General features: G+C 31.2%; 4 protein-coding genes across 6 annotated transcripts; all 4 read right to left on the bottom strand.

Moving 5' to 3' along the window:
• Positions 1-1,458: 1,458 nt before the first annotated feature.
• Positions 1,459-5,463, bottom strand: LOC109597519 (UDP-glucosyltransferase 2). Of its 3 annotated transcripts, none has more exons than XM_049969812.1 (7): positions 5,332-5,463; positions 3,186-3,385; positions 2,705-3,124; positions 2,446-2,647; positions 2,162-2,393; positions 1,882-2,101; positions 1,459-1,824 (listed from the first exon to the last, which is right to left on the bottom strand). In XM_049969812.1, the coding sequence occupies exons 2-7, from the start codon at positions 3,377-3,379 to the stop codon at positions 1,578-1,580; spliced, it is 1,515 nt and encodes a 504-aa protein (XP_049825769.1). In that variant the 5' UTR covers positions 3,380-3,385; positions 5,332-5,463; the 3' UTR covers positions 1,459-1,577. The 3 variants fall into 3 exon arrangements, with proteins under 3 accessions (XP_049825769.1, XP_019868787.2, XP_049825771.1); XM_020013228.2 differs by having other exon boundaries at positions 5,305-5,390; XM_049969814.1 differs by lacking the exon at positions 5,332-5,463 and having other exon boundaries at positions 3,186-3,393.
• Positions 5,464-5,572: 109 nt separating this feature from the next.
• LOC126266234 (uncharacterized) lies at positions 5,573-6,363 on the bottom strand. Its single transcript, XM_049969816.1, has 3 exons — positions 6,240-6,363; positions 5,986-6,176; positions 5,573-5,932 (listed from the first exon to the last, which is right to left on the bottom strand). Exons 1-3 carry the CDS (start codon positions 6,350-6,352, stop codon positions 5,691-5,693), a joined length of 546 nt encoding a protein of 181 aa, XP_049825773.1. The 5' UTR covers positions 6,353-6,363; the 3' UTR covers positions 5,573-5,690.
• A 129-nt stretch (positions 6,364-6,492) lies between these two features.
• Positions 6,493-7,246, bottom strand: LOC126266233 (uncharacterized). The gene is made up of 3 exons (XM_049969815.1): positions 7,112-7,246; positions 6,875-7,059; positions 6,493-6,822 (listed from the first exon to the last, which is right to left on the bottom strand). Exons 1-3 carry the CDS (start codon positions 7,225-7,227, stop codon positions 6,551-6,553), a joined length of 573 nt encoding a protein of 190 aa, XP_049825772.1. The 5' UTR covers positions 7,228-7,246; the 3' UTR covers positions 6,493-6,550.
• A 367-nt stretch (positions 7,247-7,613) lies between these two features.
• On the bottom strand, positions 7,614-8,533 carry LOC126266252 (uncharacterized). Its single transcript, XM_049969861.1, has 3 exons — positions 8,229-8,533; positions 7,949-8,133; positions 7,614-7,894 (listed from the first exon to the last, which is right to left on the bottom strand). Exons 1-3 carry the CDS (start codon positions 8,348-8,350, stop codon positions 7,614-7,616), a joined length of 588 nt encoding a protein of 195 aa, XP_049825818.1. The 5' UTR covers positions 8,351-8,533.
• Positions 8,534-16,842: the final 8,309 nt, after the last annotated feature.

The following is a 16,842-nucleotide window of genomic DNA, read 5'->3' on the forward strand; positions in this document are numbered from 1 at the left end:
AAAACCTCGTGTGCCAAGTTAGAAAATAGTGAAAAGATGACCAAAGATATAAATAAATCACATTTATTAATTTTTTATTCGTTGTCTTATAACAACGATTATACAGTTCTGGACATTTAGATTTGGGTTACTACATTTTTACTAACTATTTATTATTTCCTAATAACACAACGAGGGTTTCTAATTATTCGAAGATCACGAAGTTATTTATGTGCCTTTTTGTAAATTCTTTTTTGCACCCTAGTGTGGCTGTTACAAGAACATGAAAATAAAAAAATGTTCCGCCACTGCGTCTTATTAGGGCAAAGGGAGGCGATGGTTTCTCTTTCCAAGAATGTTTCTGATACCAGAAATCGAATTATTTAGAATTTCATCCCACAAGATGTTTTCCTGCAATATGAAGGAAACGCGTGTTCGTTTCCGAAAGACCCGAATCAACAATTGGTTTTATATTGCACAATTCTTAACATTTTCACATTTTTACCACATTTTCTTTCCTTATATTATACACAGTAAATTATGTCCCCGTGTTTTTATTAAAAAGATGCAACTTAACATATCGATGATATTGATATTGTGAGTGAGTGAAGTCTATAATCTGAAAACAATACTATTTATTAAATTAGTTTAAAGGAAAGATCAATAAACTATGATGAGAGCCGCTAAACGTTGACACCCTCTCGTTTTTATTTTCCCTTCCAAGACGGAGAATTGACTGAGTGTATTGTAGACGAAACCCATTTGACATCCCTTATGTTTCACCGCAGCCATTTTTCAGGACGCAATTTAAACTCAGTCTGAAGTCCGGACAGTAAAAAAGTTAAGTGCGTGGCAATTTGTAACACGTGGACGCAGACACGTGGATCGCTTTGCACCCGGTAATATCCGATGGCAACGTATCGAAATATAAAATACGTTCGGGAACGTAATCCCATCTTTTAGTTTTGGGGTTGGAGAAATTGTCACGGGCCGCCTTTTTTAGATGCGTAATCCAGTGGCGTTTCATTTTTCCTTCAATTTAAATAGATTTGACGTCGACTTATAAACTAAACTACAAAATAATTAAGAATGAATAGGTAAAGAAAAATACATTACTAATAAAAGTGGTTCTAAAACAAACGTGAACAATGTTTCTGAGTTTCTAACATGGTCAATAGGGGGCGGTCTACGAAGAAAATTCTAATTTATTAATTAATATGAGTACACATTTTAAAATTAAATCTTTTGTTTTTCTTTCAAAATTAATTTAAACATTTTCTCAAAAGAATGTAAGTTATTCTAAATTATTACTTAGACGCAACGAACGGTTAACAACATATTATATATTATTGAATAATATAATATAGTTATTATTATTAAATTTGAAAGTTCGAAAATATGCTTATTAAACTGTGACTGTATAATTTCTTTTACTTTTTATTTTATTAGATTTTTCGTTTATTAGAAAATAAAAGAAAATTATTATTCTATAAAATTTATTAAATACTGTTAATTCTCATTTATTTAATTGTCTACAAAATAAAATAATTACATAAAATTCGTTACACCAATTCTTGTTTCATCTTCCTCTTTATTTTTTAACGAAACATCAAACGTCTAGGAATTTTAATTAATAAATAGAGACTAAGAACAAATGCAGCTAGTAAAATGAAGCCAACATCAAGGAGATAGTACTGGTACCAATAAAGTTCAGTAGCAACACTCTTTAAATGATGTCCTCCTTTGTGTCTTATCACGTATTCGATCCAGTACATCGACGTTTCTAAAGGTGTTGATGGCCTGTCTTTGAAAACGTCTGAAAATTCTTTCACTTTTTCTGTATACCTATAAAAAAGTAGGTTGAAAAAAAATGATAAAATATTTGTAATTTAAGACACTTACACGGGATTGTAGAGTAGTTCTTTGGCGGCGTTTAGAATTTTTTCCTTGCTGATTTCTTCGAAATCGACTTTAATGGCTTGCCCCATATTTTCTGCTTGTTTAATGTTTAGTTCTTGATCCGCAAAAATCGGGATTCCTAATCTCGGGACGCCACAATACATCGCTTCTTGACTGCCCATCAAGCCACCGTGGCTTATAAAAAGTTTAACGTTTGGGGAACCTTTTTTAATAAATTTGAGTTAATTTACACATATTGTTAGTTTAATTTTTTATAACTTACACAAGATGTCAAGCTGAGGCATCCATTTTTCAAAATGAATGTTTTTTGGGAATCTTAATTCTTTAGGAAATTCCTCGAAGTTGGCCTTCCAAACGACTTTAAAAGGTAACTCTTCTAGTGCGTCGAAAATTGCTTGTGTTTTATGTACAGGAAAAGATTCTGTCTTAACCATCGATCCCATCGACAAATAAATGATTCCTTCAGTGTCCGTCGTTAATAAATCTTGAAAATGCTATAAAAATATTAATCAATTAATAAATTAAATTAAATTGAAGATCATTTACTTTATTTAGTGGTTGTGGATCGTTGATGTGAACTCCACCGACTTCCACGAAACCAGGAACTGTTGGTCTAGCTTGGTTCATGCTAAAATGACTGTTCACCAACAACAAACTTGTGTTGTAAACTAAATCGTTTAAGTCCGGCAGTTGCGGCCCAAAAAATTCTCTCGCCAGTTTTGTTTGTTGATAATTAGTCCAATAAAATCTGAAAAGTAAAGTTGACAACTGATGGGTTTATGAACCAGGGAATAATAGTTCTTACTGTGTTTTGGCGATGAGTAGTAAAACGGTGTTCCACATCCTCTCCCACAAATTCATCCTGGGCGAAAACTCGGTGAAATAATTCGGTATATAGGAAGGATTATCCGGATTAGCAAATCTATCCGAACCCCAAGGAAGATTAACGCTGCTAGTTACACCGATAATGGGAATTTTGAATAGATCGGCAAATCCCAAAACGCAATCGGAACCGAAAATTTCTGCTATAATGACGTCGTATTTCTTTTTAGTTGTTTTCAGTTTTTTGAGGACGTCCGTTTGGAAAATCACTTTGCAAACTTCTGTTCCACAATCGTGCAACATGAAATTCAACGTATCCAAATGGGAAGTGAATCGAACCGCATCTATTGTTAAATTGTTGACAAAAATTTTAAGCGACCCTTCCAGACTTAAATCATTATATCTGAAATATTAATTAATTTAGCTATTGAAAAATGTTTTATATTCTACGAAAATAACTTTACCCTTTTGGAGGATTTTTTAAAGGAAAGTGACTGACAAAGTCCACATCGTGTCCTCTTCTCGCCAATTCCTTAAAAATCCTTTCGAACATGACGTGGTGACTTTTGCTGGGCAGGGGCAAAAATCCCAAGATGTTTGCTGTTTCTATAGACCCCGCCAGGAGGGCAACAAATAATGTTGTCGCAATCAAATTCATTTTTCACTGGAAAACTAATTATTTTTAATACGCTTCTGTGCGAATGATTAATTGTGAATAGTTTTGAAAGTTATCAAAGAAAGATAACCCAATTTCGGTAGTTGTCTATTAAATTATTGGCTAGACATATTACTTAATATTACATAATTTATCACAATACTGATTAAATTCTTTTGGAGGATTGTTTATCAATATACAGGGTGTTTCAAAACTAAAATAAAATATTTAAGGGGATGATTTTTTCTATTAAATCAATAATACCACTTTTAAAATATTTTAATGAAATTTGGTACATAGCTATTATACACCTAAAGGCACTTTGTACTTTATATCTCCAAATTTGAATAAATAATTTTTAAATAAAAATGTTTTACTTATTTTTATTAATTATTTTAATTAATATAAAAAAATAATTATTGTTTTGGTTTCATAACAAATATGATTTTTTTAATATTTATTCATTTCTATGAAATTTTTTTATCACTTAATATTACATAATTTATTATAATATTGATTAAATTCGTTTGGAGATTTCTCTAACAATATACAGAGTGTTTCAGAAATAAAATAAAATATTTAAGAGGAGATTTTTTTCTATTAACACGTTGAAGACCGCATTGCAAAATCGTATTTCTCACACAGGGATCGGTATTTTTCTTATTGTTAATTACGTACATTATTTTTTAAATATTTTTTTTTGTGTACAATAATTTGATGTAGACATTATATAACCCCTAGATTTGCAGTGTCTCTACTGTACATTAATTGTATTTAAATCATGCCCACCGGTGTGCAAACGGTCATGTAAAACATGTAATGTGCCCACCCGTGAGCACGGGGGTTTGTAAGGTTGTTGCGTAGTGATCCATCGGTGGTCTATGCGATTTTCAACGTGTTAAATCTATAATACCACTTTAAAAATATTTTAATGAAATTTAGTACGTGGCTATTATATACTTAAAGGCATATTCTGCTTTTATATTTCCCTAGTGGCGTTCAAACCAAATTTGAATAAATAATTTTTAAAGAAACATGTGGTACATATTTTTATTAATAATTTTAATTAATATAAAAAAATAATTACTGTGACGGTTTCATAACAAATATGATTTTTTTTAATTTTTATTCATTTCTGTGTAAATTTAATCTTTTTTTCACATTAAAAATTAAGTAAAATTCCTGTTTTGAAGACACAGTTATAAACATTACTTTAAAAGTAACACAAAAAATTTTAAAAAGAAAATGCTTGAGTGAAGCAAAAATAAAATAGAGTACTTAGGTATGTGTGTGAAACTTCATATTTTCTTCAGAATTGTTGAAGTTATCGAAATATTAAAGAAATAAAAATATTATTAATAATAATTTTAAAAGGTTTCAACAACCAATTTTATTCAAACTTATCTAGTAATGGATCAATATACATTTTTGAAGTAATTGGATTGTCCTCGCTAGTTCAAATAATACTCCTAGATATAAAAATATATATTATAAGTGTGTCTCAAAATTTAATACGTTTCTGATATACTTTTATGTGAAGTTTTCTTAAAGAATTGTTAATATTTTATCTTATTTTTGAAATACCCGGTACAAAACGGATTTAGAAAAATTATATATTTATTTTTTATTTAAAGAATATTATACATATTATTTTAAGTATAATTTACATCAAATGAAATTAATAATCACTGTGATCAATTAATAAAATAATTAATTAAATATAAATTTTCATATATTTAATTTTTTTTATTAATTAATCACAGTGATTATTAATTTCAATTGATGTAAATACTTAAAATAATATGTATAAATATTATTTATATAAAAAATAAATATATAATTTGGTTTGGAAAAAAAACTAATAAAATTGTGGAAATTTTAGCTAAGAACTTAAAAAAGGAAAAATATATTAATTATCAAATACTCACATTTTATGTAAACAAATACAAAGGTACAACAGAAACAAGCACACTTATTTTGAGATCCTCATCTAACAAACATTGTTGATTCACTAAAGCATTTCGTGTTTGGAAATTATCTATAATTATCGTCTTTTGCAAATCATTCAATGATAACTCGCAGGTCCGGACTTGGTAGAACCATTCTACATCGATTAATGACCTACCATTTACTGATGATTATACATGTCAGTTTTTTGTTGTTCGTGCTAACGAAACTTAACCTTGAGTTAAGAAAAAATGAATAATGTATTTTAAAAAGAATTCTGCTGGAGAATAAACTATATTATTTTTGTTATTAATTTTAATACTGTTTCTTCAAATTTATAACAATTTGTTTAATTGCTTAATTATGTCTAACCAGTACAACCTAGCATTAAAAGTTTGCATCGGTAATCCTTGTCGAAGAAATGCGTGAATTGTACACCGACATTCGCCTGAGGATTTTGAGTACCGATAACTCTTCCGATGTGCTGTTGGACGCCCCCATAAAATTGTAAATTCGTTTGTCTGTCGCCGTAAATAGTTTTCGTCGCCTGAATTCCCACGTCTTTGCCCCAGAGAGGAGTGTTGGACACCACTGCACCCACCGATGTTTCTAAAATTATAAACTTATTAATTACTGGAATACATAAACAAACAAATACATACGAGAAGGATTATGCTGGTAGTTTACAGTTCCTCCAACTGAAGTTGGTAAACCAGGGCCAAACGGTTTACTGACTATTCCTCCGGCACTCAAGACGTGATTTCCGTTTGGAGAACTGAAAACTTCCCCAGTTTGCCCCAAAGTGATGCCGTTCACTTTGCCTCCTTGTCCATGTAGATTTACTGTAGTTTCTCTATTTAGAAATTTTTCAATTACTTGGTAATGTTCAAAACAAAACAATAACCGAAAATCTTACCTTTTCTTCCTTATATTAAAACACTGAACTTGAAACACTAAGTGTGCACTAACGATTGTTAACAATAATAAATTCATGATTGAAATGGTCGAAGTGTTTGGGTTATTACACATTTATATTGTAGATTTTAAGCTGGGAATCACATTTTCACTGTAATATTAAAAGTACCGATTTCTTATATTTTTTTTTGTTGTAATTATCTTATGTTTATTTTTTGGATTACGTTGTAAAATTATTGATAAACAAATGATAATTTAAATTACTATACATATATTAATAAATATTCGAAAACAAATATAAAATTCAATAGATCATGGACAAGAGTAAGCTGGTCTGGTCATCCTGCAAATCATCTGCTGAACATCAGGTGGCAAAGGCGCTTGAACTGGAGGTCTGTATTCAAACTTCAATGCCACATTACCTTCAGGTTTTCCGTTTCCAGGCAAACCTCCAAGGTGTTGCGAAACTCCAGCAGAGGCACTGAGTTCAGCTCCACCTTTTGAAAATAAGGTTTTTGACGCCTCAGCCGTCACATCATTGCCCCAAATTGGGGTATGCACACCCGATACTTTTAATTGTGTATCTGGAAATTAAATATTAGTAATAATATAATTAAACTAAGAAAAATTAGTTACTTGAAGGCTCATGATTATAAGAGAGTGATCCTCCAGTAGAAATGGGCCCACCAACGGTTTTATGGACGATTCCTCCACCTTTGACTACGTGATCTCCTCCACCCCAACTTTCAATGCCTCCAGTTTGTTCCACTGTAAGACCTATGACTTTACTGCCCTGACCTGATGCCTGTACTGAAGTTTCTCTAAAAATATATTTATTTATTTTTTTTTTTTAAATTTATGATAAAAAATTACCTTTTGTGCCTTAATTGCAAATATAATTCTTTGCCAAATCCATCTTTAACAATAATAAATTGTTGGGATAAAGCAAAAGATAAACACAAGACACTTAACAACAATTTAAAAGCCATGTTTACTACACGAATGTATTTCTACAATGATAAGTCTACTTTCAGTTTCTTACAATTTATACGTTTATTCTACTGTGGTTATTCACATAGTTTGATTTAAGTACAGAATCCCCTATTTCAAGGAAGGAGATATTAATTTTTGTACGGATTTTAATACTTACTCGCATTCATTTATTTACTGTTACTAATTATAAAATCAGACGATAAGAATATCTATTATGTTTAATTTTTTTATTTACTGTTTATCATAAAGTAACTACTTAACTATTGGGAAGAGAAAATTAAACAATGAAAAATAAATTATCATATTAAAAGAGATATGTTTTTGTTTTATTTTATCAAATAAATAAATATGTACAAATTAATAAATAATCTAAGATAATAATTTAACAATTGTCGTTGTTGCTGTTGGTGGTGAATCTGCAAATCATTGTCTGAATATCGGCATTCAATGGTGGCAGATCCGGAGTTAGAGGGCGGTACTCGAAATTCAAACCGATGTTAGCTTCCGGCCTGGTGTTTCCTAGCAAACCTCCCAAGTGTTGAGAGGCGCCTCCGCTCACGCTCAGCTGAGCCCCACCTTCCGAAAGAATAGTGTGGGATGCTTCAGCCCTCACGTCGTTGCCCCAATCCGGAGTGTTTATTCCGGATATTTTTAATTGTGTGTCTAAAAAAATAGGTTTAATCAAAAGTCGTTAATAAACAATTTAAATATAGTTACTTGAGGGTTGATGATTGTAAGAGAGCGATCCTCCGAGTGAAACGGGCCCACCAAGAGTTTTGTGACCGATTCCTCCGGCTTCGATTACGTGATCTCCTCCACCGAAACTTGCAATTGTTCCACTTTGTTCGGCAGTGAGACCTGTTACTGTGCTTCCCTGTCCTGAGGCACTTAATGAAGTATCCCTAAAATAAATTTTTGTTGGTTGAAACGTCTTTCTTCTATCATACAGTAGGGACAAATACTTTTAAAATTATATTTACAGGAGTGCACATTTTACCTTTTATGTCTTAAAACTGGTTGCAAATACAACACATCACCGAGTTCGTTTTTAACAATAATAAACTGTTGGGACAAAGCAACACACGAACAAAATACACACAACAATAATTTGATTGCCATTTTTAAAGTAATTTACTATTCGCATGTATTTTTTAGAATGAGTCTTCTTTTCTTAGTTTCGCATAATTTATATGGTTTCCGTTCATCTGACCCGGTTGTTCACACGGTCATTTTATCAAGGAATCCCCAAGTACAAAGAAAGAGAAATTGCTACACAAACAAGTTTTTATCGACTCGCGGGGATTTTAAAAATTTACAGCCATTCAGATTCTTTACAATTCTTTGAACTATGCCACTAAATTTGAAATTTTACGATTAGAATGTGTAAATCACTATAAATAACACTTTATTTACGTTGAATGCGTCAGAAGAGCAAACATACTTACGTTATATATCATGTTTTTTCGATTATTATACTCAATAACAATTACTGTAGTAAATTACGCAGTTTCGTAACAATACCAAATCACTCGGTATTTTCGCATGGAGTGAATAATCAATTGCGCACTATTTAGGCGCTGTTTGAACAGTACAGGGTGTAGGTAATGGTCAGTCCCATATGTTCAATTTGTGGAAGGGCGACCGACCCTGAATTGTCATTAATTTCGTGTTAGTAACGGTGTAATGAACACTACAAGCATTCCCTTAGTTTCCGGAAGGGACGAGCGTTTGTTCCTTTTTTTCAAGTGTGCCACTATGAATAATATGATGTTGGGCCGCATCTGTTACGGAAGTATAAATTTAAATTGCTTTTAGATTTATTATTTGAAGACGATCTATTTGATTTTCGAATATGGTAGATAATATTATTTCCAAGATGGTGATGGAAATTTGCTTCAAAAGTATGTGTGAATAATAGGAACTGTATGCATGAATAAATAATATGTCTGAATTGTAAAATCCTAACCAGTAACGATAAAGTGATGGTGATTCCCCTCGTAGTATGATTTAAAAGAAACAAATCTTGAAATGTCCAACACTTTGTTTTTGAACAGCATTTCATCAACATGCATATCGTATCAATAATTTCTTTAGTGATTACTTATACTTGTGCAATCCCTGTGGAGTTGGTCGATGTTTTTAATGGACAACAACAACAATATTATTTGATTCCCGTTCAAAGACACAGGAGGTAAGTTCCATTTTATAATAATACATTAAATCCTAATTATCATTTTAGAGATACTTCTTTCGATGTAAGTAAAACAGCGAATGGCACACAGGTAACAGTGGGTCAGGAAGGATATATAGATTTAGGCAACAGTAACAAACAATTATCTGTTGGTGGGTTTGTCAGTCAACAATTTGATCCGAAAGGACCCACTACTCTCGGCGGAACTGTCGCTTATGAAAATAAACTTAGGTAAACAGGTAAAAATATCAAAGAATATAATGTTTAAATTGTCAAAATTTGTTGAGACCATTTTCATATAAGCTTTGCTATCACCATATCAGGGACTGGTGTGAAAGCAACAATAGCTCAGACTCCAGTTTGGGGCACAGATGCTTCTCTGCAAGTCACTAAGAAATTCTTGGATCAGGGTAGCGCAACTCTTCAAGGAACCGCCGGCCTTCAACAGCACTTCGGAGGCCTTCCTGGTACCATGAAAGCCGATCCAAGTGTTGGTTTGGAATTTAATTATCTCCCTTCGGGAGAGAGTATCGGTTATTTAATTTGCAGGATGACGGGAGGAACCGAAACTAATTGTATTGGCAGACATTGAATTTCAGTCTTTTATAATTTATTTGTTTATTTATTTTTGTAATTAAATTGTTTTGCTTAGCTCACTTGTCTTAATTCTAGTGTTACATTTATTTAATGAATTTCGAATTATAAATCACACTAGACGTCGTTGTGAACCCCAAATAAACATTGACCGTGTGTACCGTTTCAATTACGAAAAAGCGAAAAAAACGTGAGAGGAAACGCGATAGCGTTTTCATAAAAGAGGGGCGAAATTTAAAAATCAAAGGGAGGCAAACACGGAAAATCAGGTGCGCTTTGGAGATGCATCGTCAAGGGGTGGAATATATGAATATGATGCGGATCAGGAAAACACACACAGACCACGCACTGTTTGAGATTTGAGCTGATACTTTATTTGCCCAGGGAAAATAACATTGTCCTTCATTATTCTCCCATTGTTTCACTCCTACTCTCTCTTTTTCTGCCATACTACACAAAGCAATTTAGTCACCAACTGCATCAAATTATACTTCTAGTTTCACTCTAATTTTTTAATTAGAAGAGAAACATGTGATTTTACTAATAGGTTTACGTGAAGCAAAAGCAAAGCAAATTAAAATTAATAGTTGAATTGAATCTTGTAGTACCAGAAAGAACTCTAAAATGTTCTCCAGTTAAAAGTCTCAAAAATCAATCTTGTGTAGGAGTTATAGCACGATTTCTACACTGACTTGGTCTTCTAGAGTGGTCTTCTAGTATGTATACTAATTAATCAGAATTGACATATTTCAAATAACAAAAAAAAAAACTTCAACAACAAAAACATCTTGTAAAAACCGTTTACACACTTTTTAAAATTCATATATGTACATACGAATTTCAAAGTTAAAACAAACAATTTACTATTCACTTAAATAAAAAAAAATATTTATAAAATTATAAGCAGTACGTTAATTTTTTGGAACAGTGTGTATATATATATAATTCCTCTAGAGTATATATATATATATATATATACTCTAGAGGAATTAAGAATACTGTTCTCCGTTAAAATGACACAGAAATATCAACTGTAAAGGACAGATCAAATTGAAATTTTTATTTCATTTTAATGAAACGTTTAAATTTATATTTAATAATTAATTAATAATAAAAAAATTTTGTTTTCAGGTAAGATATAAAAACCGAAACCAGGTAAATCATAAACCGAAACTGAACATGTAATATTCCATTAAAACTCACAAATTGAATGTTATCCAGCACATAAAAATCTGACGGAACATCCATATTGGCGATGTGCCCACTTTATTATTTTTTCATGCATCATCAACTCGCAGATAAGAGTTAGGGTATATTGTATGGGCCAGACACTTTTCCTGCGGGATTTGTGCCAGGTGTACTGAAAACGAATCGAATAATTTTTTCCGGAATAGATTCATCGGTTTGTTCATTAAAACACTTAATTTTGTGTATGATCAGATTATTACAAAAAAATTAATTAAATATTTGAGTCTTATTTTTAAAATGGTGAATGCGCCGGGTATGTTTATAAGCATATACAACAGTGATTCTCAATTTTTGTTTGTCGGGACACACCTGACACCTTGAGTGTAAAATAAAATAATATATACTTCAAAAACAACGATTCGTTTAATAAGGGATTAATTACAAATTAATAATAATACATTTCTAAAATTTGGCAGCACCAGTTTTAATAATAATATTTAAATAAAATTACTTGAAAACTTTTTCATTAGTAACAAAAACATTTCATCAATGTTTCACAATGCGACAGATAAAGAAAAACCGAGCGAGAATTAACAAACATACAAGTTACCCCAGCATTTTCATCACCCCCAGTTCCGTCCCCCGGAAAAGCGTCTGGCTGCTGGACCGTTTGGCTTTTGATGCGAGAGGCAATGCACGTTTCCAGATGTCCCGGCGTGCGCTTTTTGCCTAAAACCGCAGACACGGAATTAAAACTGTCTAAAACATGTACAAACACAGACCGTGCAAATGTCTACCAGTCCATGCATGCCTATTACTGGGGTGTACGTGTGTGTGTAGCTGCAATACTTTATCAAAACGATGGAGAACGAAAAAGTTTCTTATTCACGCTAGAAATTGTGTTAGAGTTTAAACTCGTCCTCCGGGGAGATAATATTAAAACTTTAGTCCGAAACAAACTTCTCCAAGTAGCTATGATCTGTACAAATAGAAGTTGTGTTCGCGAATTTACATAATGCATTACAGAAACGTACGTGCACAAGCGAAATCACATTAACTCGCTCGAAAACGAAACCGAAACTGAAACTTTCCCGGATCGGTCGGATGCAAACCCGGAAATGAACTTCCACTACAATCCACTTGTGCAACAACTCGATAACACATTCCGCACGGTCGCAAATAACGTACGACAAACTCGAAAATCAATTTCATACGTTTAGTAAGTTTAATCCCATTAATCCCCCCCACACTCCATAAAGCCTATTTTTGGCAAATAAATAAACAGGAACGGTCCCGATGCAAAACAAGATAAGAAAAATGGGCCAATTCGTTAGCGCACTTTTTGCCCAGTGATAAATACCGGAATTCAACAGATGCGCCCCCGAATTCCCCCCTCGTTCTATGCGGGGCGCTTATCAATGCAGGGGCGCATTCATCAACGCGTCCGCATAGATAACGGGACGGTACTTTACTAGATTGCCGTCCGAGTTTCTACCATGTTTAGGAGCTGGGCCTAATAAATAACGATGATTTAATGGGGGAGATGATCGATAACGATCGATCAACTTTATGGTTGTTGCGAACTAAGATTTTTTTCTGATTAGTAAATGCTACTCATTTGTCTTGGGCCTAATCTAGTACAAATCCAGCGGTTGAATCTGAAAAGTTCTATGTTGTTCCATGAATAATTTCACTTAACATGTATTTTTCCTGGTGACTGGCTTATGATTTTAATCAAACTAAGAGCGAATGGTAAACAAAATCAGAATAAGAAATATATTTACTTATAAAGAGTTTAAAATTATTCGTTTAACAAGACTCAGTCTATTTGTATTTAACGAAAATTTTTCATTTTTGTCTTATTATGAGTCTGTAAAGAAGATCGTAGACAAAAAAAATGTAGGAACTTATCCTATTATTTATGTATATGTAAAATTGAAAAATTTCATCTAAGGTGTTTGATTGGTTGTTGATGATCAATCTTCTATCTATTCTGTCACCTTTTTTATGGCACACAATTGTATCATTTACATAACCTCATTAATTACATTTCACTATCTTCGAGTATATTCAGGAAACTATTAAACTTTCCAATTGGGACCCATAATCTGTTGTGTTATGCGAAAGAAGTATCACCAGTTTTATATATTAAACTCCGTCTTTATTCAATGATAAAATTATATATTAACCACACTTTGTAACTAAGGAACTCCTCAATTCTGTTGATCAAGTCAAAAAGAGCCTGTCATGTACAAAAGGGTAAAAATCTTCATAATTTTTAGTATAATTATTATTTGAATATCACAGTTAGTCAAGATTATATAGATAGAATGGAATTTGGGTGCTTGATTTCTGTAGACATCGAGTGCTCATTGATCTGCGCAAAATAACATCATCAGGGAATAGCAGGAATTTAAATTCAGTATATTAAAAAAAATATCGTTGCTGTTACGAACGTTGTATGTGGTACACCACGTTCACACACAATAAGTGTAGAAACACCGGAACGATAAATTCACCTCCTGAATCGTTCATGAGTTCGGTCGCAGGATTTTCAAGGTCCAGAACGTCCGGGAAGCGAGTCCCTCGGACCGTAAAACGAGTGACACGTTACACGGTGGCCGAACGGGACAAATTGATTCCCGGGACGTGTCCCGACGAACCAAAGAAATTCCTGCGAGACGTTGTCCGGTCGCAGTCGTCGCTTAAATAAACATGTTGCGGCGTTCCGGTCGAAGCGATTCTCTTTCACCCCCGTCTGCATTATTCAGGGGATTTTGTGTTGAAAATTGTCCGTTTTATTCCTTTTACAACTATTTTATATTGTTTTTAGTTGTATATAAATGCAGCGTTGACGTTCGATCACAACTGAAACGGATAAAACACGGACAAAAGGTGGTAAATTGATGCAGGCTTTGCATATGGAATGGGTTAGTAGTAAATATGGACGGTCCCAATGGGACAGGCGGTGTTATTTAACACCTTGTATGCCAGAAGCGAACAGAGTAGGTAGTTTACTAATTACACGTGGTGATTAATGTAATGACGTTGTTACCGAAAACGATAAATTTGCCACATGCATACATAATATGCAATACAGTTGCGGACATTCGGTATTTATGTGTTTTTCGGTTGTATGTTTGCGTCCAGTAAACTTTATTGTTTTGTCCATTTGCCCATACGAATATTTTGTACCAAACCAAATTAATATCCGAAATATTCAGCTTAATTTGTTCAACACGAATTCGTATTGTTTATTATTCTTGAAACGAAACAACCGAATACAAAAAAGGCAATGCAAAATCAATTTTGCAACGTAACCGTTACAACAATTGGTTTAATTAACTGTTTTTTATAACTCATTAGCATTAAATTGATGAAACAAATAAGATCAAATTAAATGAAATACAGTTGTTTTTTGTTTGTGTCTAGCATATTAATTCAGGTTAATTTTGTTGTTAGAACATTTACAGTTCTAACTTTTCATTTCATAACTATATAAAACTACTATAGTTGTATATTAATACATAGCGATTCACCTAACTTATTAATTAAAATTTATGAAGAAACTATTCATTTGAAAATTTTTTAGCAATTATACAAATCGTAATTTGACTTAAATTACTTTTCTAATTTATTGTGTATTAAATTTTTGTTTCTTTGTCATTTTCAATGGAACACCCTATATAGTTTTGTCTCTTTCATTTTTGGCTTACACGTTAAGCAAATATCATCCTGTAAGGAGACATTAGTATCCGCAAATTTTATTCGGTGTCTTCATTATTTACGTTTAATTTAGTGCATCTTAAAATTCAATCAAAAATTTTATTATATACTTTTGTTTTTATAATAAACATCATAATAATAATCATCAGGTTAATAAATATAAAAGGTTCAATTATCACTTAATATATAAAATATTATATGTGTAATATATTTTATTTTTAAGGCAAAATACATTTGAAACTATACAGTGTGACACATTTGATAGATTTTTTAGAGATTTATGAGAAAATACTGCATTTTCTGAATATGAATCGTAAATTTGTTTTTGAGATTTATAATTTTTAAATTCACATTAACTAAATTGTCTGTATTACTAACAATGGTCCTATTGAACACATGATTTGTGATTTCAAAATATTAAACAAGATACGAAGTTTATAATCCAATAGATAGATAGAATTGAAAATAATAGAAAATTTAAAAATTCAATTATATCAAGTATTTATATATATAATCATATATTATATTTAAATATCCATATTATTGTCAATTATGTTTCATAACAGCAATATGGCAATACAATTGTTTTTAGCGGGTTTAGTTAGGTATTTATTAATATTTGAAAAAAACTTCTAAACATCTCTTTTTCATTGATTTCAGTAGCTGTTCATTAAAATCGTTCCATATTTCCTTCCAATGACTTTGATCTTTGTAGATTTTAGTTATTTATTTATTGACAGTCTTTTTGCATAAATTTTTATATTTCTTACCAAGACAAATTGTTCAAACTATTGTTTAAAACACAAATAAATCTATTTAATTTACTTCAAAGACAAAAAATAAATTAGTATGGCAACAAAAAGTTAAATATTATCTATAAGTATTATTTATACAGAAATACCCTGAATGGAGAAAGAAATTAAAAACAATAATATTAAAATAATAAAAATTTTAACGTTTGTAGAGAGTTTAAAAAACCTTTAATTTTTGCATCAAGAAAATAATGGTATAAAACTTTCACAAATTATTAAGAAGTTCAAATTAATTTGAATTTTAGTTAACTATTGATATTAGTTGATATCCTGATAAATAAATTATCCGGATGTTGGTACATAGCCATAATGTAATTATTGTATATGTTTTTGACCAAAAATTGAATTCGTAAGTAATATATACTTAATAACTATAAAATTAATTTAAATTAAAAAGAATCGTTTATTAATTTGTTGGTCTACATATGAACCGTAGTGTAAAAATTTCAAAATATATCTTTTAATCTTATATAAAGATTCATCTTTTTGTATTTCTTACTATGTCAAATTGTTCAAATTCTGGTTTGAAAAACAAATAATTCTATTTATTTCAATTTTAACGTTTTATCGTGTGTCAAAGACAAAAAATATTATCAGAATTTCAACAAAGAGTTAAATAATATCTATAGAAAATAATAAAAATTTTAACTTTTGTAAACATCTATACACTTTAAAAAACCTTAAATTTTTGTATCAAGAAAATGATGGTGTAAAACATTCATAAATTATTAAGAAGTACAAATTAATTTGAACTTTTTCCACTCAATTCTATTCTATCTACTGTCAATATTATTGATATTTGTTGATATCCTGATAATTATATTGTCGGTTCATAGCCTTAATATAATTGACGTCGTAAGTAATGTATTTTTTCAAAATGCATATAATTTTTATCACATTTTATAATTTATGATTTTTATTGATGAAATTGTTTGTAAATAATCCTTTAATATTATATTATGATGAAAAAAGGAATACTAAAAACCTTTTGAGAAAAAAAATAAAAAGTGTTAATTTAATTGTGAAGTACTTTAATAAGACTATTAAAGAGTTTAATAGTTACAAAACGCATTCGAGAAGGACCCGAGCCTTTTGTCCTT

Source organism: Aethina tumida, chromosome 7 (assembly GCF_024364675.1).
Source record: "Aethina tumida isolate Nest 87 chromosome 7, icAetTumi1.1, whole genome shotgun sequence".
NCBI classification, from domain to species: Eukaryota; Metazoa; Arthropoda; class Insecta; order Coleoptera; family Nitidulidae; genus Aethina; species Aethina tumida.